The sequence below is a fragment of the Ambystoma mexicanum genome, chromosome 3q (assembly GCF_040938575.1).
Source record: "Ambystoma mexicanum isolate Mex_15411 chromosome 3q, UKY_AmexF1_1, whole genome shotgun sequence".
Lineage (NCBI taxonomy): Eukaryota > Metazoa > Chordata > Amphibia > Caudata > Ambystomatidae > Ambystoma > Ambystoma mexicanum.
In genome coordinates, this window is record NC_090926.1 from 157,652,863 (window position 1) to 157,676,531 (window position 23,669).

Below are 23,669 nucleotides of genomic sequence, written 5' to 3' on the forward strand. Positions count from 1 at the left end.
CTCAGAGCATTCCTCCCACTTCTCAGGGGCAAGGTTGTCCTCATCCAGACAGACAACTCAACCAGCATGTCAACAAGCAGGGAGGCACCAGATCCCTCCTCTGTGCAGGCTGGCAATCATGATGTGGGCCCTGGAAAACGACATCTACCTCATGACAGTCCACCTCCTGGGGGAATCCAACTTGGAGGAGGACAGGCTCAGCAGGTTGCTGCCGGACAATTACGAGTGGCAGCTAAACAACCTCTTTATTCAGGCAAATTTGAAATTGGTGGGCTTATCCCCTAGGTGGATCTCTTTGCCATCTGGCACAACAAGAAGTGCTCCGTTTGCTTCCTGGCAGGGACAGGGCCCCGGCTCCCTGTGCGACACATTTCGGCTTCAGTGGAACGGCATGAAGACTTACGCTTTCCCGCCCACTCCGCTGATTCACAGAGTGATTTGCAAGATCAAGGAGTCTCGCCAGTTCAACATCATTCTAATAACTCCATGGTGGCCGGAGCTGCTCAGCCTCAAGGAGATGCCTCCGATTCACCTCCCGATGGGCCCAGCACATCTTCTGGCGCAGCAGGGGGTCAGGGTCATCCACGCCACAAATGCTAGCCCTCACAGCATGGTGCCTGAACAGGTAACCCTAAGGCACCTCAGCCTCTCCCAGGCTAATCTGGAAATCATACAGGGCGCAAGGAGCAAGTCTACCAGGGCCCAGTATAAAAGTAAATGGACCAGATTCTGCCACTGGGCAGACTCCAAGGAAATCGACCCTCTGGCATGTACTTTGGACGACGTGCTCTCCTTTTCGACGCTCCTCGCCCACTCGGGTGTGCAGGTGGACACCTGCCATACATACCTCACAGCCATCAGGGTTTACAGGAATTCGGAGGAGGGGATCTTCTTCTCCTCCTCCAATCCTATCTTCAAGAAACATTTGACGGGGCTCGCAAGGCTCTACCCGCCCGTCAAGAGGCCACACCCAGTGTGGGATCTCAACATAGTCTTGGGCGCCCTGGCGTTTCAGCCAATGGCATCTGCCGGCATCAGGCTGCTCACCATAAAGACGGCCTTGCTGGTCGGCCTCGGCTCGTAGAGTCAGCAAAATCCAGGCGCTAGTCGCCTCGGAACCATATGCTACCTTTCACAGGGACTAAGTAGTCCTACGGACACACCCATCATTTCTGCCTAAGGTGCCGTCGGCTTTCCAATTGAACAAGGAAATAGTCCTTCCTACGTTTTTTGCCGATCCCAACGAAGAAGCACAGAGAGTGCTGCACTGCCTGGATGTCAGGCGTGCCCTGAAATTTTACTTGGACAGGACCAAGGGCTTCCGCAAATCGGGAGCCCCGTTTGTCACTTTCAGAGGCTCAAGACCAAGTTATCAGGCCTCCATATTCTGCTGGATGGTCACAGCCAACAAGGAAGCATATGAGGGCCCGCACAAGCCGCTTACGGCCAACATGCACGCCCATGCAGTCAGGGCCAAGGCAACGGCCATCGCATTCCAGCTCCATATCCCTTGGCAAGTCATAAGCAGGGCAGCCACTTGGGCCACTCCTTCTGCTTTCTGCAAGCATTACTGTTTGGATGCCGGCTCTAGATATGATGCGGCTTTCGGACAGGCGGTTCTCAGGAACCTATTTGCTTAATGAGGGTCTCCTCTCCACCCTGGGGCTACATTCAGTTGTAATCGCAGTATGGAGGAAAGGGGGCGGGACATAAGAGTAATTATAAGTTACTCACCGTAGTGACTAGTCCTTAGTCTCCTTTCCTCCATACGTCCCACCAACCTTGCCCCTAACAATACTGGTATCATTAGGCAATGTTAAATCTATTGTCGACTCATCAAGCGGGACTGAGATGTGGCGCCGGAGGGCGGAATCAGGGCAGTGCATGCTCCCTGGGCCGCACCACTGCGTGCCTCTAAATTTAAAGGGGAAGAAGGTTTTTTTCTGGTGAAAAAGGTTCTGTCTCACGTCCCTTGGAAGGGACACCCATGCAGCATGGAGGAAAGAATAGATTACAATTATAATCGAACACTATGACGAAACCATGGAATGGAGGCATAGTTAGAGGAAATGTTTGGTACTTTTCATGTTTTAATAGTATTCAAATGTATATCTTTGGTATAAGCTTGTTGATATCTCACAGTGTCTCTGATTTATCTAATCGCTGATCCTGAGTGAGTGAGGATACTCTCATAGTGCCACACTACAAACTGAATTACGTATAGGCCCTTTCTTGATGGTGGTTGGTTTTTACCCTGTCCATTGTTTATTTGCTTATGTAAAATAGATTATTAATTTGATTGCACACAAAGGTTGGGAACGCATTCCAGAGATGGAGATTATTTCACTGCACAATGTCATTGTGTTGATCATATGGTGCATGACTGAATTTGTCGATGGATGAACAGGGTTATAGTGTTCACGTGCAGGAATCTGAAGAACTTTTATGGTCACTGTTGACTGTTTTATGCTAATTTGGAGATTGTTTTATTTATGTTATCTTATTAGTTGAACACATGTGTTTTAATTACTTGCTACATGTCTCCAGGTAGTTGAAACACCTGCAATTGCTTCCCTTATATTTGTCTTGTTTTGTTTTCAGAATCTGAGGCTTCGCTGTTGTTACACAGTATGGTTTTACTGTCCACCAACTACCTCCATTCCATCAAACATTGACAACACTACCTTTGTGGACACAGCTGCTTGCCGAAGGAAGCAGAGATGCAAAACAAATTACTTTGATCAGTGACTTTATCTAATACTCACTGAGGATTAATTACGAACACGAAACACCAAGACACAGGCCTTGAAATGAACCAAGTTGCATTGGCTGTTTAGTGCAGCTTGGCGTGGCTGGTGACTGTACTAGTAACAGTGAAAACAATTGTTCTATATTCACTTGAAAATCAGGATTTTTCCCCCAGAGGTAACTTGCAGCCCAAAACCGAAGACCTTTTCTTTTCCAAGTTTTTCCACAAACTGGCTATCCTGAAGTGCTGATAAACTTCTACAGGTGCTAGCTGCATGGAAATAAGTATTTATTGGATGCTGCAGTGTTATAGGTTAAGCCATGTAGACTATCGGAAGCCTGAGAAATACTGGTTCTAAAAACGTTGCGTGATACTGCCTCCTTACTCGTTCCATGCTCATCACCATCCCTTTGGAAATTGGGCTGTGCTCTCTGCTGGATGCTTTTGGTGAACACTCCGGAAGCTTTCTGCTTTGGTGCGCTTTAATCTCAATAGATGGGTTACTGGTGTAGGTTACTATCCTCCGGCTTTAATTACTCCTCTCACAGATGGTCTATGTCCATGCAAGTGATCAACTAGAATATCCATTTTGAGTATTCACTGCAAAGACTTTAAAGTATAGATCTCATTCCTTTAGAGATTAAGTTCATTAATGTCACCCGTGAACAGTTACTTTTCTTTAAATTCTAGTACTTGTAGTTTTGCATCTCCTGCAACATGGAGAACTCAATGTTCCTGCATGCAAAGAAGTATGGATGAGCAATTCGCACCTCACATGGGGAAACATTCTCTTGTTTTCTTTTTAGAAATGTAAGCTCCCTGTCATAGACAACTGCCCATGCACTGAGGAGACACTAAAAGCAGAGTTTACGGAACAGCTACAACAATTTGATCTAGTTTCAAAGGTTTTATAGATCACCATCCAGCCTAGACTATGTTAGATTATTCTAACAGGATTCACTGATGCATTCTCTTGTGGTCCAATTAATCAAGAGTTCATTCACACACCTACACCGTGAAATAATGCATTTTATGTGCACCACATAAATATTCCTTGTGGGACTGTGGTGAGAAATGAGTGATACAATTTTCATGCCTCCCTCTTTGTTGTCTTATTCCAGATTTGTGTAGTCCCTGTTCTATAGAAGTTATCTTTTTTTATACCACTCTGCTGTTTGAATCTGGGGGAACAGATGCATGTAAATAATTTATAATGACCCTGTCTGCCTTGTATTTGTCATTTGGATATGTTTTAAGTAAATAAAGACCAGGTAGTATATATGTAACCCTGTTTGTCAAAATTAAGTGAACTAAGCCATTGTACTTCACTTTGCATTGATGTTGTCGCTAAGAGCATGTCATTCAAATGAGCACATGATGGCAGGTAGGTAGGTGGGGCCAATATGGTGGTCGGGTGGGGTGTGGGGAGAAAATAAGACTGGGTACATATATTCATTGCATTCAAAATACCTGTTTTTAGCTTCACTTTATGTTCTTAAATCTAATTTTCCAACTCTATGTCTTTCGACAAGTACTTCCCAGTTATTAGAGATGAGTGCATTTTTATCACATCGAGCCAAAACAGGCCATGTGGACTGTCAAAGATGGGGGAGAAAATCCTTGGGGAAGTCGTGAGAGTAAGGGAATAAGTGATTGTGTTCTCCTTTGAATAAATGTCACTCATAGCACTCCAATATAAGTACCCTTTATTAAAAACAATATACATTTGCATTTCCTTACTTGAAAAAAGTTCAATAGTAAACGCACACCTTGGATCTTTGATATGATATGATATGGCATTTGTAACGCGCCTATACACAAGTGTTTCAAGGCGCGACGAGGCAGGGAGGGGAGACAGACAACGATCCTACTAGGCCAGGTGTCATTCAGACCGCGCAAGTGCATGGGTGGGGGGGACGGGAAAAGTGCAAGGGGGAAGGGAGAGGGGAAAGTGCAATACAGGGTTAGTAATGAGAGGGCCAGCTAGTGGCAAGTGCAAGATAAGTGCAGAACAAGCGCTGGGGGGGGGGGCTGTAGGGATACAGAGACAGTCCCGCAGTGCAGGGGTAGCTAGGAAGGCAGTGCAGGGGAGAGTGGCTGGGCCAAGGACCAGGGTTAGTGAGTGGCCCAGTTGCTGATTCAGTACAGTATCAGTGGTTTAGCAGGGGAGAGGGGGAGAGAAAGCAGAAGCAAAGAGGAAGGTTTTGAGGTGCTTCCGGAACCAGAGATGGTTCTCCTCAAGTTTCAGGGAGGCAGGAAGGCTGTTCCAGAGGGAGGCCCCTGCTGCGGAGAGAGATCTCCCCCCAACTTGTTGCTTGGAGAAGCGGCTGACCCTGAGGGAGTTGGAGGCGGAAGAGCGAAGTGCTCGAGAAGGAAGATATTTAGGAAGGGAGAGTTGAAGGTATTTTGGCCCCAGGCCCCAGAAGGCCTTGTGGACAATGCAGAGGGTTTTGAACTTAATCCTCGCAGCCACAGGGAGCCAGTGTAGCGCTTTCAGTCCTGGAGCGATACGGTCCCTGGGCTTGAGGCCAAGGACAAGTCTCGCAGTCCTGTTCTGGATAAGTTGCAGAGGGCGGAGAGTAGAGGCAGGCAGATTTAGATAGAGGCTGTTACAGTAGTCCAGCTTCGAGAGAACCAGGGCTCTGGAGACAGAGAACTTCTGGGGGAAGGAGAGGAAAGGAAGGATACCTCTGAGGAGGTGCAGCTGGTAGTGTGACTTCTTAGAAACGTCAGAAATGTGAGGAGAGAAGGAGAGTGTGGAGTCGAAGATGACCCCAAGGTTTTTTGCCTTGCAGGTAGGAACAGGAGGAGGGCCAAGAGAGGCCGGCCAGAGAGCTGCAGGGAAGGAGGGAGTGGGTGTGCCGATGAGTAGAATCTCAGTCTTACTGGCATTAAGGCAGAGGTCGTTGGCGGCACACCATTCCTGGATAGCAGAGAGACAGTCAGAGATGAGGGAAGGAGAAGAGGAGGCCGAGGGTAGCCTGAAAATGAGCTGGGTATCATCCGCATAGCACTGAAAGTTGGGGCAGAGAGCAGCGATGCGGTGGGCGAGAAGTGCCAGATACTGGTTTAACAGCCAGGGGGAGAGGTTAGAACCCTGGGGGGCACCACAGGTAGAGAAAAAGATATCAGACAGGAAAGACCCCAGTTGGACCTGGGAGGGTCGATTAGAGAGGTGCATGCGCCAAAACAGTCGAACATATTTAATATTGTACATAATTCCCAAACCATTACATTTGATTTTATTATTCAGGTTTGTAATTATGATGCACCAGGACAGCTAAGCCCTTTAAGGAAAGGTAACTTCCTATTATCCTAGTCCTCTCATCATGGGTTCCTTCACTTCATTTTTGTGTAAAAGTTTTTAGCTTTTTTAAAGTTTTTTTATTTTGCATTTTTAAAGCACTCACACAGCCTGCGGGCATCGAGGCGCTGTTAAAGGAATGTTTTTTTTTAGTTGCATAATTTTTTTTTTATTTTTTATTTACTCGCATATAAAGAATCTTGCAGTATTCCTTTGGAGCCAAGAAATAATTGTTTTTCTCTTAGTTGCGTATTTATAACGCGCTCAAACACCCTAAGGTTTCTAAGCGCGGACCCGGCGATCGAACTTGTGTTGCTTCGTGTCATCTTGCTTCCAAGGCGCACACGTTGCCGCTGAGCTATCCTCCCAGGACACTGAATATCTCCAACTATGTTGTGAACATTTTTTTAACAGTAATAAAACCATGCAATAAACATTGTGTTTGGCCCTATAGGAGTTTTTGAGAGCTGGCTTGTAGTCTCACTACTGTCTTTACCAGTTGAAGGAGTCTTCAGCAACAAAACACTTGCCACAAGCAGAGCGTGGCAGAGTATTTGGCCGAGTGTTCGGCTGGAGTGGGCAAACATCTGGGAGGGTAAACTGCAAAACGAAACACACTGTGCAGCGTGTGGAAAACTAAGCGTGAACGGAATTGGAAACCTGACTGCCTGCCCGCCTGCACCTCGAGGGGCCTAAAAAGGTCTGCTACGAAGATGCGAACAAATGCGGGGATTGAGGCAGATGAAGAAATTCAGGAATTGGTAGAGGTGAGTGAATCGCCCGCCCCCCCTTTACCCATTAACGTCCTCATTAGGGCCTTAACAGGTACATTTATGGAATCGGGAAATGAAAATAAAACCCTGCTACTGAAATCTAAAACTGCAACCTTACCGGAGCAGATGACGGATCTATCAGGGCTCGCAGACTCAGTCCCTCCTGATCGAGTGTTGGCGGAGGAGACAGATGGGGATCCAAATCTTCGTCCGGTGCTGCTGCCCTGTGATGGCCTGCCGGCGGAGGAGTCGGGGAGTGGGGATTGTGTTGCGGGGGACAAGTTGGGAGAGAGTGCTGTGTCATTGAAAGACACTAAAGACAATCAACTAGTAGGTAAAGCAGGCGTTATGAGTTTGGAGAGCAGCGCCCTAAACATCGTTATGGTGGAAGGGGGGCACTGCACTTCGGCCTACTATGGCAGCGGTAGCTTCTCATTCAGACTTTGCAAGACCCATGGTTCTATCAAAACAGGGAGAGAAAAGAGAATTTAAAAAACCAGTGGTACATAAACAGATGGAACATCGAGGCATTTATAGCCTCAATGCTGGACAAATAAAATGCAAACACACAGTAACTTCACCACTGGGAGGCCCTTCTCAGTATAAGAGAGATATTTGGAGACTGACAGGGCTGGCTAGGCATGTATCCTCAGATTTCTAATATCAACAGAAGGCTGGGAAATCTGGAATGAACCTTTACACTTGTGGGCGAGGGCGGAGTGAAGTCTCGGATCAATTGCTTCTGGAGAGCACCTTTCAGGTGGAAGCAGGAGACTTTAATTTTAGTGTAAATTTGGGGAACCAGCTTTTAAATCAAAACAAAAGAGCGTCAACATACAGGTTCTCAGCCCCACTTGATGCACAGTTGGGAGAAAATAACACATTCAATCAACAGATATATGAGGAAATGAGGAACGGAAACCACCAATGAGTGGTAGGCTTGAAAAAAGTCACAAATACAACAGAGCCTAGACAACCGAATAAAGTGGCAAGTTTGGAAAGGGAAACAAACATAACTGAGCACACTCAAGACAATAAAGAAGTGAGAAACGTTGGTGTAATAACAACCCTCACAGCCATTATGGCCCCTTTCATGAAGCTCTACAAGCATATGGGGGATCAGCTCAGACCAGAGGACGATGCTCGCAATGTTACATACAAAAATGGTCTTCGTGGAGGGCTTTGTAACAGCTATCCAAAAGAACATGGACAAAAGTACAGCTAACATAGCGACCCTGATGCATACAATATTAGATCCCCTAATTATGGAAAAAGAAAATAGTCGCAAATCAAATGTAACGCTCACCTGATTCTCGCAGAGGCGCCGGACTTGACTGGGCGACTACCGTATTTTCAAAGGTGATGTGCAGCACCCGGTTGGCTCTTTGGGCTGGACCTCTGTGCCCTGTATGCCTGACGTGCAGAGTAAGATGTCTGCAGATAGAAAATACGGGGTTAATGAACTGGGGTTATTGGGGTGTCCCTATCTCTTTCCTCTTCTCCTCTCCTGCAGACCCCCACAGGTTAACGCTCTCACCTTTGGTAAGTGAATGCCGAGCTCTCCATCTGCCTCGGGGCAGGGTGCTGTAACCAGTTTCTTCACCGGATAGGTAGCGCAGGCCTCTTGACTTCAGAGGACTGCTGTCCGTCGTTTACTGCACAAACGGTAAGTTTCGAGTAACTCAAATGTTTTTAAAGTCTTTAATAATGATGTCTCTTGTTTTGCAGGGTTCCGGCAATGGCGGATGACGGGCTGAAGTGCCTTGAAGATGGAGCCCGTGTGATGAATAGAAGCGCCTGGAAGCACGTAAGTAAGCGCTTGTTGCCAGCTTCACAATGCGCTCTAACTGTCTTTTTATTTTGCAGGTACAAGTTCGGAGCGGCTGCAGGGTGCCGGGATACCCACTGGGTTAGATGTGGAAAGGAGTAATGGCACGTGAGTATTAAAGTTCCCCAATGTCTTTAAACGCACCTTGTTTTGTCTTTCAGATGCGGGATGCAGCGCTGACGGCCTCCGGAGCGTGCGAAGAGTTGGTAAGCTTTTGTCTTTCAGATGCCGGAATACAGTGTGAAGACCTCCGGAGCGCACGAAGAGTAGGTAAGCCTTTGCCTTTCAGATGCCGGAATGCTAACCTGTTCTTTCTTGTCTTTATAGGTGTTGCTGAAGACTGGATTCAGGATGGTAAGCCTTTTTCCTTAGGCCCAGGATCAGATGCAGAAGACACGATGAGCGTTCTGCTGCAGAGGATGCAGAATAACGCAAAGCAAGATTCATCCACCGGGTGTGGTTTAAATAGCCTCCTGTAGTGCTTAGGTGTCTCCTTCCACAGCCACGCCTAAGTTAGAAAAGAGTTCCTGGTAAGAAAAGAGTTCCTGCCTTCCAGAAGAGTTCCAGTGTTCTGCATCTAGGGAGTGGCTCCAGCCCCACCCAACAGGAAAAGTAGTTCCAAACAGAAGAGGATCAGAGGCTCAACTAGCAGGCAAGTAAGCAGCATGGTCTGCTGCAGGTAAGTCCACCCAAGCATTATGAGCCCGGCGCTTCCAGCGCAGGGACTGGGCATATTTATGAGCCTGGTGCCACTGGCGCCAGGACTGGGTCCAAAAGGTCCCCATTGGGACTGGTTGGCACTCGGAACCTGGGTTATGGATCTGCTTCCAAGGGAGTTGGGAAAACCCTGACCTTTTGGAAGCAGAGATCATGACAGTACCCCCCCTCAAGGCCCCTCCCAAACCGGGCTTCTCCGGGGGTTTTGGCTTGTCAGGAAATGTTCGGTGAAATCTTTTGATTAGGCGAGGAGTGTGGACATATTCAGCAGGTTCCCAGGATCTCTCTTGGGGGCCGTAGCCTTTCCAGTCAATTAGGTAGAATAGTTTAGATTTGGAGATCTTGGAGTCCAGAATGCTTTTGACTTCAAACTCGAGTTCTCCATCAACTAGGATAGGTTTTGGAGATTTGGTTAGTCGGGTTTGAGGTTGCACGGGTTTTAATAGAGAGACGTGGAAGACCGGATGTATCTTCATGTGCGGGGGCAAGTCCAACTTGACCGCTACTGGGTTTATTATGGTAGTGATGGAATAGGGACCAAGGTATCTTGGGTTGAATGTGCGTGGCCCTTTTAGAGATAGATATTTGGTGGATAACCAGACTGGATCCCCTACTTGATAGTGAGGGGCTTCCTTCCGATGTTGATCTGCTCCTTTCTTGTATTGTTCTTTAGCCCTTTGAAGGTGAGAAACAGCTTCCTTAAAGGCTTGGGTGATTGTAGAATGCAGGTAGTCTACTGCTGGTGTTTCAAGATCTTGGAGGGGATCCAACTCCGAGGTTCGAGGGTGACCGCCGTACAAAAGAAAAAATGGGGTTTTCCCAGTTCCCGAATGGACAGAGTTATTGTAGGCATACTCGGCTATCCAAAGGATATCTTTCCAAGTTTTTTCAGTTTGTTGCAGCATGCAGCGTAAATACTGTTCCAGAGTTTGATTGGTCCTCTCGGTTTGTCCGTCGGTCTGAGGGTGGTGACTGGTCGATAGTCTCACATCAATTTGAGCCGACCGACAGCAACTTCGCCAAAAATGAGAAATAAATTGACTACCTCGATCCGAAATTAGAACCGAAGGAAAACCGTGCAGTCGGACGATGTTTTCGAGAAATTCTCGGGCCAGAGTTGCTGCTGTTGGCAAGCCTTTGAGCGGAATGAAATGCGCCATCTTGGAGAATAAGTCCACGATTACTAGAATCGTATTGTATCCGGAGCATGGAGGTAGATCGGTGATGAAGTCCATAGAAAGCGTATGCCAAGGGCGAGGTGGGATGTCAATAGGGCGTAAGAGGCCTGCTGGTCTTTCCTTTTGACTCTTGTTTTGGGCGCATACTCCACAGGACATTATAAAGTCTCTGATATCTTTTTTCCAAGACGGCCACCAGAAGTAGCGCTTGATCTTTTCTGAGGTCTTGGCTATACCGGGATGACCTTCCATTAAAGAGTCGAGATAACAAGAGATTACTTTTTTCTGTAAATCTGTGCTGGGTAGGTATAATCGTTCTTGGAAATACAATAAGTTGTCCTTTACTGCAAAGTCCTTTCCCTGCAGATGCCAATTCTGTATGTCTGCTGGAGTTACAAGTTGCCTGGCTTTATCCTTAACTTCCTCTATGGATTCTGTGGCGATTACACCCAGAATTCTTTGTTCGGGAATGATTGGTACAGGTTTAGGGTTGATCAAGTGTTCTTCCACTCCCATCCGAGAAAGGGCATCGGCTTTACCGTTTTTTGTACCAGGTCGATAGGTAATTATGAAGTCAAACTCGGCAAAGAATAATGCCCAACGGAGTTGTCTAGAGGATTGGGCTTTTGCGGTTTTCAAATATTGCAGGTTTCGGTGATCCGTAATCACAGTAACGGTGTGTCGGGCCCCCAGCAGATAATGCCGCCAAGCCTTAAAGGCAGACTTGATAGCCAGAAGTTCCTTGTCAGTAATCGTGTAATTGACTTCAGGAGGCGAGAATTTGCGGGACCAAAATGCCACGGGATGCAACTGATTGGTTACCGGGTCCTTTTGTGATAGAACTGCTCCCAAGGCAAGGCTTGAAGCATCAGTTTCCACGATGTAGGGGAGTTCGGGGCGAGGGTGTTTTAAGATTGGTGCAGAGATAAATTTAGTCTTCAAATCCTGGAAAGCTTGTTCCGCCTCGGTAGACCATTCAAAACGTTTGTTTTTCTTTAACAAGGCAGTGATGGGCTGGACTATTCGAGAGAACTCGGGGATAAACCTGCGGTAAAAGTTAGCGAAGCCTAACATGCTTTGCACACCTTTTACGGAAGATGGTGATGGCCATTTGAGAACTGCATCGACCTTCTTTGAATCCATACGCACTCCGCCAGGCGATAATATGAATCCCAAGAATTCAACTTCAGTCACGTTGAAAACACATTTTTCCAACTTAGCGAAAAGTTTGTGTAGACGCAATCTTTCGATGACCATTTTCACGTGTTTCCGATGTTCAGATTCCGATGAAGAATAAACGAGAATGTCGTCGATGTAAACAACAACACACACATCTATGAGCTCTCTGAGGACATCGTTCATAAAATATTGAAAGGCGGCCGGGGCATTGCAAAGTCCGAAGGGCATGACCTGATATTCAAATAGCCCATACTTGGTGCGGAAGGCCGTCTTCCATTCATCGCCCTCTTTTACCCGTACCAAGTGGTAAGCTCCTCTAAGATCCAGCTTTGTATATATGCATGCTTTTCTGACTTGGTCCAGGAGTTCAGGATCAAAGGTAACGGATATCTATTCTTAACGGTGATCTGGTTCAGGGAGCGATAATCGATACAAGTTCTAAGGTCTCCTTCCTTTTTTGGAACGAAGAACAAAGCTGAAGAGGCAGGGGACTTGGAAGGACGAATAAACCCATTTGCCAGGTATTGATCCAGGTATTGTCGAAGGTGAAGGTTCTCAGGCTCGGTGAGGGCATAAATTCTACTACAAGGAGGAGTAGATCCAGGTATCAGGTCTATCTGGCAGTCATAAGACCTATGAGGAGGTAGAGAGTTAGCCTGCTCCTTCCGGAAAACATCTTGGTATTCTAGGTATTCGGGAGGTAACTGGGGAGTCTCTGAAGAAATTGCTGCCAGTGCAACACCAGGTGGAGGGTGACAAGTAGAGACACATTCTGGAAACTGGACCGTTCTTGCTCGCCAATCGATCAGAGGATTGTGTTTCTCTAACCAAGGTATTCCTAGAATAATCTGAAACTGAGGGGCCTTGATCACATCGAACACGATCTTCTCATGGTGTCCATCTTGACTTACTAGCGTCACCTCTTGAGTGGTATGCGTTACTGGCCCGGAGGCTATCTCCGTACCATCCACCGTAGTAATGACGTCCTTTACAGCCTTGGGACAAAGAGTTAGATTCATCCTCAAAACCATTTCATGATCCACATAATTGCCGATGGCACCGCTGTCGACGTAAGCTTCAATTGCATGTAATCGATCCGGATTATCAGGGCTAATGAGGACCATAGGTATCACGAAATGCGAGGTCACGGAACTGGTTTTCACGCTCGGCAAGAGGACCTCTATTCTTGTCGGGCGAGGTCGTTTCCCTGCTCAGAGTTTGTAACTGTGGTAACTGCAGCTCCTACTGCCTTCTTGGCAGGTTTCACTGGACAGTCTCGAAGAAAGTGCCCTGAGTTTCCGCAATATAGGCATAATTGCAACTGTTTTCTCCTTTCCCGCTCCCTTTGTGTTAGAGGACCTTTCAGACCCCCTATTTGCATGGGTTCCCCGGAGTCTACTCCTTTGGAAGGAGTTGGCGGTTTGGAAAATACTCGGGCATCAAACTTGGAATGATCGGCCTTCCTGTTCTGCAGTCTGTGATCTATTTGAACGACCAAGTCTATATAATCCGAACAGACTTGTGGGGGATTCACTACTTGGGCTAAAACGTCTTTGAGCTCTCCACGTAGACCTCTATAAAACAGCGTAATCCTTTTGTCCTCCGGCCATTGAGTTTCCACTATTAGTCTATTGAAAGATGCAATATAAGCCAAAAGGTCTTGATTACCCTGTCGCAACGAAAGAAGCTCATTGTCCAAGGCCTGCCCCTGTGCATGTCTTGCGAACAGTTTTTCCATACTAAGCTGAAAGGCTTGAAAATCATGGAGAACCGGATCATCTTGATTAACTAGAGGGATCGACCAGTCTGCCGCATTGCCACTAAGGTACGAAAGTACAAAAGCTACTTTAGCTTGATCAGTTGGAAAGGCTGCTGGCCGGCATAAGAAGTGCAACCGGCACTGATTGATAAATACCGCAAACCTCTTTGGGTCACCAGAAAATCGTTCGGGCGGAGCCAGAGGTACATTCCCAGGTAGGTTGATCTGCACTGGATTCATAGAGGATGTTGAAGGAAGATTTGCCCCTGATGCGGGTAGCGGGGTCTGTCCGGCTTGTGACTGTAGCAATTGTCTAGCAAGATCATCTGTTCTCTCCTTGGAAATAATTAGTTCCCTTCTTAGAGCGTTCGTTTCCTGACGAGCTGCATGCACTTCTGCCCTTAGTTCCCCAAGTAACCGGGCTAGGTGGTCAGTATCCGAGGTTTCCATAGCGCCTGGGCGAGAGTTTTGCGGTAGGCTTTGCGTTCTGTAACGCTCACCTGATTCTCGCAGAGGCGCCGGACTTGACTGGGCGACTACCGTATCTTCAAAGGTGATGTGCAGCACCCGGTTGGCTCTTTGGGCTGGACCTCTGTGCCCTGTATGCCTGACGTGCAGAGTAAGATGTCTGCAGATAGAAAATACGGGGTTAATGAACTGGGGTTATTGGGGTGTCCCTATCTCTTTCCTCTTCTCCTCTCCTGTAGACCCCCACAGGTTAACGCTCTCACCTTTGGTAAGTGAATGCCGAGCTCTCCATCTGCCTCGGGGCAGGGTGCTGTAACCAGTTTCTTCACCGGATAGGTAGCGCAGGCCTCTTGACTTCAGAGGACTGCTGTCCGTCGTTTACTGCACGAACGGTAAGTTTCGAGTAACTCAAATGTCTTTAAAGTCTTTAATAATGATGTCTCTTGTTTTGCAGGGTTCCGGCAATGGCGGATGACGGGCTGAAGTGCCTTGAAGATGGAGCCCGTGTGATGAATAGAAGCGCCTGGAAGCACGTAAGTAAGCGCTTGTTGCCAGCTTCACAATGCGCTCTAACTGTCTTTTTATTTTGCAGGTACAAGTTCGGAGCGGCTGCAGGGTGCCGGGATACCCACTGGGTTAGATGTGGAAAGGAGTAATGGCACGTGAGTATTAAAGTTCCCCAATGTCTTTAAACGCACCTTGTTTTGTCTTTCAGATGCGGGATGCAGCGCCGACGGCCTCCGGAGCGTGCGAAGAGTTGGTAAGCTTTTGTCTTTCAGATGCCGGAATACAGTGTGAAGACCTCCGGAGCGCACGAAGAGTAGGTAAGCCTTTGCCTTTCAGATGCCGGAATGCTAACCTGTTCTTTCTTGTCTTTATAGGTGTTGCTGAAGACTGGATTCAGGATGGTAAGCCTTTTTCCTTAGGCCCAGGATCAGATGCAGAAGACACGATGAGCGTTCTGCTGCAGAGGATGCAGAATAACGCAAAGCAAGATTCATCCACCGGGTGTGGTTTAAATAGCCTCCTGTAGTGCTTCCGTGTCTCCTTCCACAGCCACGCCTAAGTAAGAAAAGAGTTCCTGGTAAGAAAAGAGTTCCTGCCTTCCAGAAGAGTTCCAGTGTTCTGCATCTAGGGAGTGGCTCCAGCCCCACCCAACAGGAAAAGTAGTTCCAAACAGAAGAGGATCAGAGGCTCAACTGGCAGGCAAGTAAGCAGCATGGTCTGCTGCAGGTAAGTCCACCCAAGCATTATGAGCCCGGCGCTTCCAGCGCAGAGACTGGGCATATTTATGAGCCTGGTGCCACTGGCGCCAGGACTGGGTCCAAAAGGTCCCCATTGGGACTGGTTGGCACTCGGAACCTGGGTTATGGATCTGCTTCCAAGGGAGTTGGGAAAACCCTGACCTTTTGGAAGCAGAGATCATGACATCAAAGCTGTTTGATCCACAGGAATTCAGTAACCAAACATTATCATTGGAAAGAATTAGCAATTCCCAAATTGACAAAGAAGGGTCTTGCCAAAAAGGATCTGAGGAGAAAGATACAAATTCGAATGATGCAGGAACCCTGAATACTAGAGTAAATACGTAGAGCATGGAGTCAGGTGTTAAAGTACCAGAGGTGGTAACTAAAGCACCGGAAAGGGTGACTTCAGCTCTGATAAAAATAAGTACAGTGGTTCGCAAGGGAAAGGCCAGAAAAATCAGACCCTACTAAATGGCCTGATAATTACACCCAAGACGGTTTGTTGTAGAACGCCTGACAAAATCGTCAGAAGGGCTCATTTTAAACAGAGCAAATGTCTTAAGACTTTTTCATCATATCCCATCTTTAAGATTTCTGGTCTCAGGTGACTTGGCCATAATTGACTTCTCTGATGATACTCGAGATGACAAGGTGACAATTTATCCAACCACGCCATTAATTGCACAATTGCCAAAAGAAGAAGTGGGCTGACTAAGGAAACTAGGTTTTGACCTTACGAAATTAAGGACTAAGATCAGATCGCCAAAGAAAGTGTCCCCCAAATATCAAGGAAATGATACCCAAAGACCCTTCAGATATCAAGATCATCACACTGGAAGAAGGAATCAAAGGGACGGGGGCCATGTGAGGACTGTCTTCAGAGAGCAAGGCAGGGAACAGAACCATTGGAGAGAAAATACAAAGGATTTCAATCAAAGGCATGAGGCCCCGAGAGAGCAAATAAAAGGGTCGGAAGAAAACTGGAAATGGCTGATGGGCCTAGTGGCTGATAAAATCAAAATGTCATAGACCATTTGGCGAATGAATCCAAGGCCCCTGACGTTGGTGGAGGTCATGCCCATTTATTTAAGTATAATGGGTCTAGAATCACAGATCATGATCTCATATGTCTCCAATAGATCTGGTTAAGGGTGGTCCCTGTGATAGATGGATTTTCTGTTTACCTCAACGCAGCGACAAAGGGCCTTATGGGATGACCGAATCCTGGCCTTCTAATACTCATAAAAGATTAACTGCAATTCACAGTAGTGGAAGAAATATCACTGAACCCTTTAATTCAAATACTGGTGGGAAATATGATCATTAGAGCTGCAAAAGGGGAACAAATAGTGATTATAATAAATCTCTATTGGAACCCAGCCAATATAGCAAGTTCGAACTTTGTTTCTGTGATGCTGGAAATGCATCTGAGGGACAGGGCCTCTGAATCCCTGTCCTTTTTCTGTTTTTACCGTGTGTTCTGTTATGTTTTCTGCCCCGGAGTCCATGTGGGACTCCTGGCAGTGCAGCTCTCTCTTTTGGTTTGGTGAACAGACCCATGGAATACCCTTATGGCACCCATGGGTAGGGGTACAACCCTGTGCCCCTAGTGTATGTTTTTGGGCACCTGTGGGTGACCCCAGAGCAGGGTATGGGCTGGTGGCAGCTCCGTGCTGAATTTGACAGGTGCTCCGGGTGTCCTCCATTTTGGGATACCCTGGTCCTGCCATTGGGATCAGTTGATTCATGCTAGGAAACAAGATGGCCCCTGTGGCCTCTTGCTTTCTATTGCCTGTTATCTTGTTTTCCCAAAGTCCTGGGAAGCCCTGCCTCTGTCCCTTCCCCCTGACTGGCTGTTGGCTGGAAGTTCCATGTATGGTATTGTTGTGAAGGCCCAGCTAGACTGGCTGGAGCCTTCCCAGTGACTGTATGTTGTGGGTACCTCCTGTGGGTGGGACATGGGTGAATGGAGTGTGTGACCAATATACACTTCTTGTTGTGGTTGTCTGGTTTCTGGCATGAGAGACAAAGACTGAGACAGCCCTGCCCGAAACTGGCCTGAATGCAGTGTGTAGTGTTGAATGCTGGGTACTTGTCCCAATCCACATTCCCTGTTGTGAGTGTCTGGAAGGGAGGAGTGTGGCCTGAATGCACTGTGTGCCTGATTGGCTGACTGACTGCATGAATGCCCTGCAGTATGATTGGCTGCTGAGTGTGTGCCAACAGCGTGGATGAGAGAGAGGATAGTATATCTGGGGACCTCTCACCACTGGAAAAGTGTTCAGAAGGGACCTTTGGTTGAGAAGCGACCATTGTGCTCCTGAAGCAGCCAGGGAGCTGAGTCTCCACTCTACGAGTAACTGGAACTGCTGATCCTCGACGTCCAGCTGGAAGAAGAAGACTTGCTGTGGCATTTGCTTCGACCGATCTAAAGGCTGACGAGATCATCTAAGGCTGACCCGAGAGAGGACCTGGTAAGGCGCCCTCTTCCCGTGCTCCGAGGGACCATCGAGCACCGCTCCATCTTCGCCGAAGCGCCCTGGAAGACAGACCCTCGAAAGGCTGTCGACCCGAGACGGGATCGCTGAGGAGATCGAAGTGAAGCACCCGGACATCGACGCCGTCGAAGTCCATTGCCGTCGACCAGGGTTCGCAGGTTTGTGAAACCGCTGGAGGCCCGTCGAAGTTGTGTTGCCCAGCGGTGGGAACCACTTGACGCCGTGCCGCCGACGATCGAAGCCGTCCGCTCCTTTGCCTAAGAACATTCAATCGAAGGACTCTCTCGACCGCATCGTCGACCGCTTATCCTGCCGGAGAAAGTCGAGGACGACCAACGCGCCGAGGAGAAACCTGCCGGTGGGTTTCCCGCCACCCGACGACCTCAAAGACTCAGACGACTCGACGCCCTTGCTGGGCTTCCGTCTCTACAATCTTTGCGGTCCAGAACTATTGTCATCGAGGTGCCCCGCACACCTCCGCCTTGCAGGATGCCGACGCCGACGAGCACCGCTCGGACGAAGCTGCCGCCTCTTCGACATCGTTCTACCTCGTTTGTCGACGGACGTTCGACGCCCCGTGCCTCCCGCTTGAAAGGGAAGGCATTCAAGAAGGGCCGTCGATTCCCCGTCGCCGAACAGCGAGTCCCTCGACGTTTGTCGACGCCTCTTCGAGGAGCTCGACTCCACCAGGTACATTGGGGGAGTAAAAACATTACAGGAGAGAATAAGACTTGCAGAGCAATATATGGACTGGGCAGGTGCTATATCTTTCTTTACAGGTTGCCCAGGTGGGGGGATCTCCACACAGAACTGTGCCTAGTGGTAGGGGTCAGTATTCTGCCTATTGCTCAACCATCTTATTTTCTCTCCTCTCTCTATTGCTGGTTTCACTCTATTGGTCTGTGTGATATTGTACAGTATTGTTCATGCACTTCAATGAGATCTAGGGTGGTACCACTTTAGGATTGTAAATATTTGTCATTGTAGATTTTGCCAGAGTACAAAGTGAGTTATCATGATAAATGTACATAACCTTAACTTTTGATTATATAAAGACTGTGTTCTAACCAATACAGAGTGTGGATATTCCTTTGTGGGGGCTTGGGGGATACACTGTACTTAAGAACCAGCCTGCATCACCTCCTGAGAAGCTAGGCCTTGATTGCTCGACCATTGCTACCGAATAGAGAATCTTGGCTGGGGTCTCCTGTGCCTCCCCTCCACCATATAGGGAGCGGAAGTACAGACACCCCCCACCGGTCGTTGAGGCCCGTCTCTCACAGTTTCACAAGTGGAGGCCTATATAGATCAGTGCCGATTGAATTGGAAGGGTCCCTGATTCCTACTCTGTAATGATCTGAACTGCATTTGTTTGGAAAAAAATGGTGAACAGATATTGACTTGATCAACCCGACATCATCAGAGAGTCGGGGATGGCAATGGAAATAAAGCATAGAATAGAAAAAAATTGTAATTCTCAATGGTAACATACAGGGAGACATCCCAGGGCAGATCACCTGGAATGGAAATAAAACGGGCAAGATCCTGGATTACATCTGTATATCGAAGGCTATGCTATCTTCCGACGACACACTGATAGTTGGAAGTATGACCAGCAGTGACCATAATCTGATAAATCTATCTTTATCTATAATGGCACAGAAAAATGAAGACAGTTATCCGCTAAACTTAGAGGTCACACAAGGACGCAACAGGCTAAAAATAGAAACTCGCCACTTTGAGAGGTTGACGGAAAACCTTAAAAACATCATCAGTCAGGTTGAAGCCACCAAAGGGACAACAAGATAAAACTATGTAAACCTACTCTCAGAGTTTGAGAAAAAACCTGGTCGGGCAAACTATTCAATAATCACCTATCGACATGCGCACAATCCGATGGTAGCTGAGAAAAAAAAGGCATTAAAAAAGAACATTGCAGCAATCATTAAAGATAGCTCTCCTCAAATAGAGTAGTTAAAATCCAAAGCACAACAGCAATACCAAAAATCAGATGAGAAAAGATTCCGAAACAATGCTGGAGAAACTGAAAGGGAAAAGTACAGCAGCTATGTGGGCTCTTATTAATCAATCAGATAGCCCTCAGGAAGCGTTTACATTTTCTGCCATACCGGCAACTACTTGGATCACTCATTTTAGCAAACTCTTCGACCAAAAGGCGGGAAATCTCACGGCGATAGATCGTCAGAGGACACGACATGGGAAGGTATTGCTGTCCAGCCAAATGATATTTTAGAGATAATCAACAAATCATCTCATTCCAGAGCACCCGGGCCGGATGGTTTGAGTAATGCCTCTCTGAAACAAAAAAAGAGCTTTGGGCCCACCTCTTGTCTGTTATGTTTGGCCATATTGTGAAGACTAGAAAGATCCCAACATCATGGAAGACATCAGATTATTGTCCCAATTCACAAAAAGGGGTTAAAAACAGATCCATCAAATTATCGCCCAATAGCGTTGTTGGATGGCAAGCAGGCTTTGTAAAAGGAGTAGGGCCATGCTTAAATACCTTTTTTCTAAATTTACTAAAGGCTCGAACTCGGAGGGGAAAAAATAAAAATGAGGCGTTTGTCGATCTAACACAGGCGTTTGGCGCGATCACTTGTCCAAAACTTTGGGAAAAAATGCAAACTTGGGGATGCCCTTCTAATCTGTTGGAACCCATACAAGATTTATATACGGACACCGAATTGAAGATCCGCCTGAACACACGTGGACTTCTGACTAAGGCACTTCAGACAAACAAAGGCTTGAAGCAAGGATGCCCCTTGGCACCCAAACTTTTAACCTGTTTACATCTGACATCGAGCAAGCCTTTGAGGATATTAGATGCTTCCCACCAAGACTTGCAAACGTCGCCATCGGAAGACTCTTATATGCTGACGACGTGGTATTGGCTGACCAAACTGAGGTTGGTCTACAAAGACAACTGGAAGCTCTTCAATCCTACATTGAATTGAATAGCCTTATGATTAGCCCAAAGAAATCGATGATCCTCCCATTGGACGATAACATCTCACGGGGAAGGAAAAAAAGAGTCATCTGGGAAAGGGGTGAAAATTCCAGTGGTAAATTCACTGATCTACTTGGGTGTATGTATGAATATCAGTGGCATAGATGCCCCAAGATTAGAAGCACTAAAAAGAAAAGCTGAAAATTTGGCGGCGCAGGGGAAAATGCTGCTAAAAAGGTTTGCCGGCTTTTCGCTGCTTCCAATAGTTACCATCTACCGCTCAAAAGTAGCACCAATTCTGTCCTATGGATATGAGTCTTCGTTTAATTTCAAGATGGAAAACTGGGCAAAACTAGAAGGCCTTTCTGGAAAAGAGTCCTGGGCTTGCCTAAATCAACCCCAATTCACTATAGCCATGTGGATGTCATGATGCCTACCCCCAGGCATCCAGACCAAGTCAAGCAACCCCGGAAGCAGGCATCATGTTACCCAGAGAAAGCCCAGCAACCCTTGTTAGGGGCTACATGGGTACAGTCCTGGCATCTATGGCGCCAGGCTCATATGGGGGAACAGTCCTGGCGCCATAGGCGCCAGGCTCATATGTTAAAACTTACCTGATGCAGACCATGCTGCAAGAGATCCAAGCCCATGTGAGGCTCGGAAGGGACTACTTTACCTAGGGACTATTTTGCGGTTGTGGAGGAATACTTACCTGGGACTACTTTGGGGCTATTTAAACCACGCCCAAAGGGCAGCACACGCTTCGTGTTATTCTGCATCCAGCAGCGTAACACTCACCGTGCCTGCAGTCAGCATCCAGCCTCGTGCCACGCCCGCCTCAAGTCCAGAGCGCCTAGAAAGAAGGAAAAGAAGAAGAAAGGTTAGAACAAGAACATTATTGGGTTTCTTTCCTGATTCCGGATTCATCGCACCTTTGAACGAGAAAAATACTTTATTTTAAACATGGCGCATCGCCAGCAGCAGCGATGCGCCATACTCAACGTTCCTCGCAGCATCTCTACGATCCGGCGCTGTCTCCATCATTAAGTTGCCGCATTCCAGCACCTAAGGGGGACAAGAAAACAACAAGGTGAGCCGAGGGGAAACAAATAAGGACACTCTCTTGCCACCATATACTTACCTGATTTTACCGCCGGAGGTATTATTCACCAGCACGCCAAATCTTCTTACGCCGCACCTGTAAGAAAAGAGACAGCAGCGAGTTAAACTTTGGCATCATTTAACGGACAGTGTGGGATAGCACAGACTCTTACCAGAACGCTTTCAGCTGCCACAGAACTATCTTCATTTGGGTCTAAGCTGCAAGATAAACAAAGGAATTGGACAAGAGTGATTATAAAGACGTTTTTGAACTCTTTAGAACTATATACTTACGGCCCTTCGCCAGGAGTTTTGGAGCCAAGATTTGTCTAGAACTCTTCCAATATCCTCAAGCCAGTGAAGTAACTGGCCATCAACGCGCCCCTGCGTTCCTCGCAGGATGGAGAGCTCATCATTCAAAACTATAAGGTGAGCTTTGTGAACGGGAATATCAGAGGTGATAAATGCGGACGCAGTGAGGGGCTATTACTCAACTCCACGGGTGGCTAATCCCCTTTCTCCGCCTTTAGGAGACTACTTCTACGGGTCAAGCAGACAAAGCTAGGTGGGCCAGTCCAGTCAGTCATCTCTGCACTACGCATCACGTTGGTGGAGACCGCGGCTGTCCAGTTCCGCCCGACACCCCTGTGGGAACCAGGTGAGCATAACAGTGGAACTAGGGCTAATGTCACTGAAAGCCCTTGTTATTTGGAAAACCCTGTTTTTTTCAGAAAATGCATGGAGGATGGTTCTAAAGAGGGGCTTCTTGATACTTAAACAGGCTTTTCAGGAAGGAACAGAAATAATATTTAAGGAATGGGCCTGTAACTGCACGGCTATACTGACAGATCTAGGAGAGTCGGTATGCACCTTAATTGAGAATCCGAACAATACTAAAAAAGAAACTATTCCGGCAAGACTGGATAAATTCCCAAGACGAGCAAGCACAATATTAAGGCTATGGCAAAAAGATGGTAGAACCGCTAAAACTGAACATTATTCCTAGGTATCTGCAACTTTTCCCCAATTGGTTCTTCCGAAAGAAATTCCTTTTATTTCGATTAAACCTTCTGCCCACTAGAGAGGTTAAATGGGGAAAGGCAGGTATAAAAAGGGTGATAATCTGTAGATTATGTCAAGACCCGTGTTAGACAGAAACCTGTGCAGTTCCCTCTGGGACCACTGCAAAAGATTTAAGACTACAGGTGTTTGGCAGTAAACCCACTTGGTAGCAGTCTGTACCACACAGATTCACTTATTAGCTGTGGCTGAGCAGTCAGACTTCCCTCAAGAAGAGTTAGGCAGTATACAGAGTATTCACAATAGGTCAAAAGAACACAGTAGAACAAGCAAACACTGACCAGGGCTTGGTGTAAAAGAGAGATAATTATTTATTTAAAACCACATCTAATAAAACACACAGGCACTAATATTAAGCAGTTCAAAAACACGGTCACTAAAAGATATACACTCCCTTAAAAGAATATTAGACAAGTCTTAAGTAAAGCCCCACTTATTTTCAGACAGCGGTGAGCGCTTAACGCAGATGGCACTCTAATAATTCGGTTTAAAAGGGAGAGAAAGGCAGAGCATAAATTGAAACAGATCCCAACACTTTCAAAAGAACACAGCAAGAGAGGAAGGCAGAGTCAAACCGTGAAGTTAGAGTTCAGAAAGCCGGATCCACTTTAAGAGGATCAGAACGAAATGTGTCCTAGGTCACACGGTTGAAAAGTGCACAAAAGTCTTGAAAGGTTCAGAAAGAGTTCGACCAAAAGAAAGGGACCAGTTAGATGGTCAAGGCGGCCAGCCCAGTCCAGAAGGTTAAGGGATTATTATTACCTTGTAGCATTCTTTAGAAAGGTAGGCCTGGCGGACACGGTACCTTAAAGTGGTG

General features: G+C 47.1%; 1 protein-coding gene across 2 annotated transcripts in view; it reads left to right on the plus strand.

The window, feature by feature from the left end:
- LETMD1 (LETM1 domain containing 1) overlaps positions 1-4,035 on the plus strand; it is an 826,442-nt gene extending 822,407 nt beyond the window's left edge. For both annotated transcript variants that reach the window (XM_069653372.1, XM_069653371.1), the window contains one exon: positions 2,602-4,035. In XM_069653372.1, the coding sequence (XP_069509473.1) occupies positions 2,602-2,675 (74 nt within the window). In that variant the 3' untranslated portion in view covers positions 2,676-4,035. The remainder of the gene's footprint in view (positions 1-2,601) is intronic.
- Positions 4,036-23,669: the final 19,634 nt, after the last annotated feature.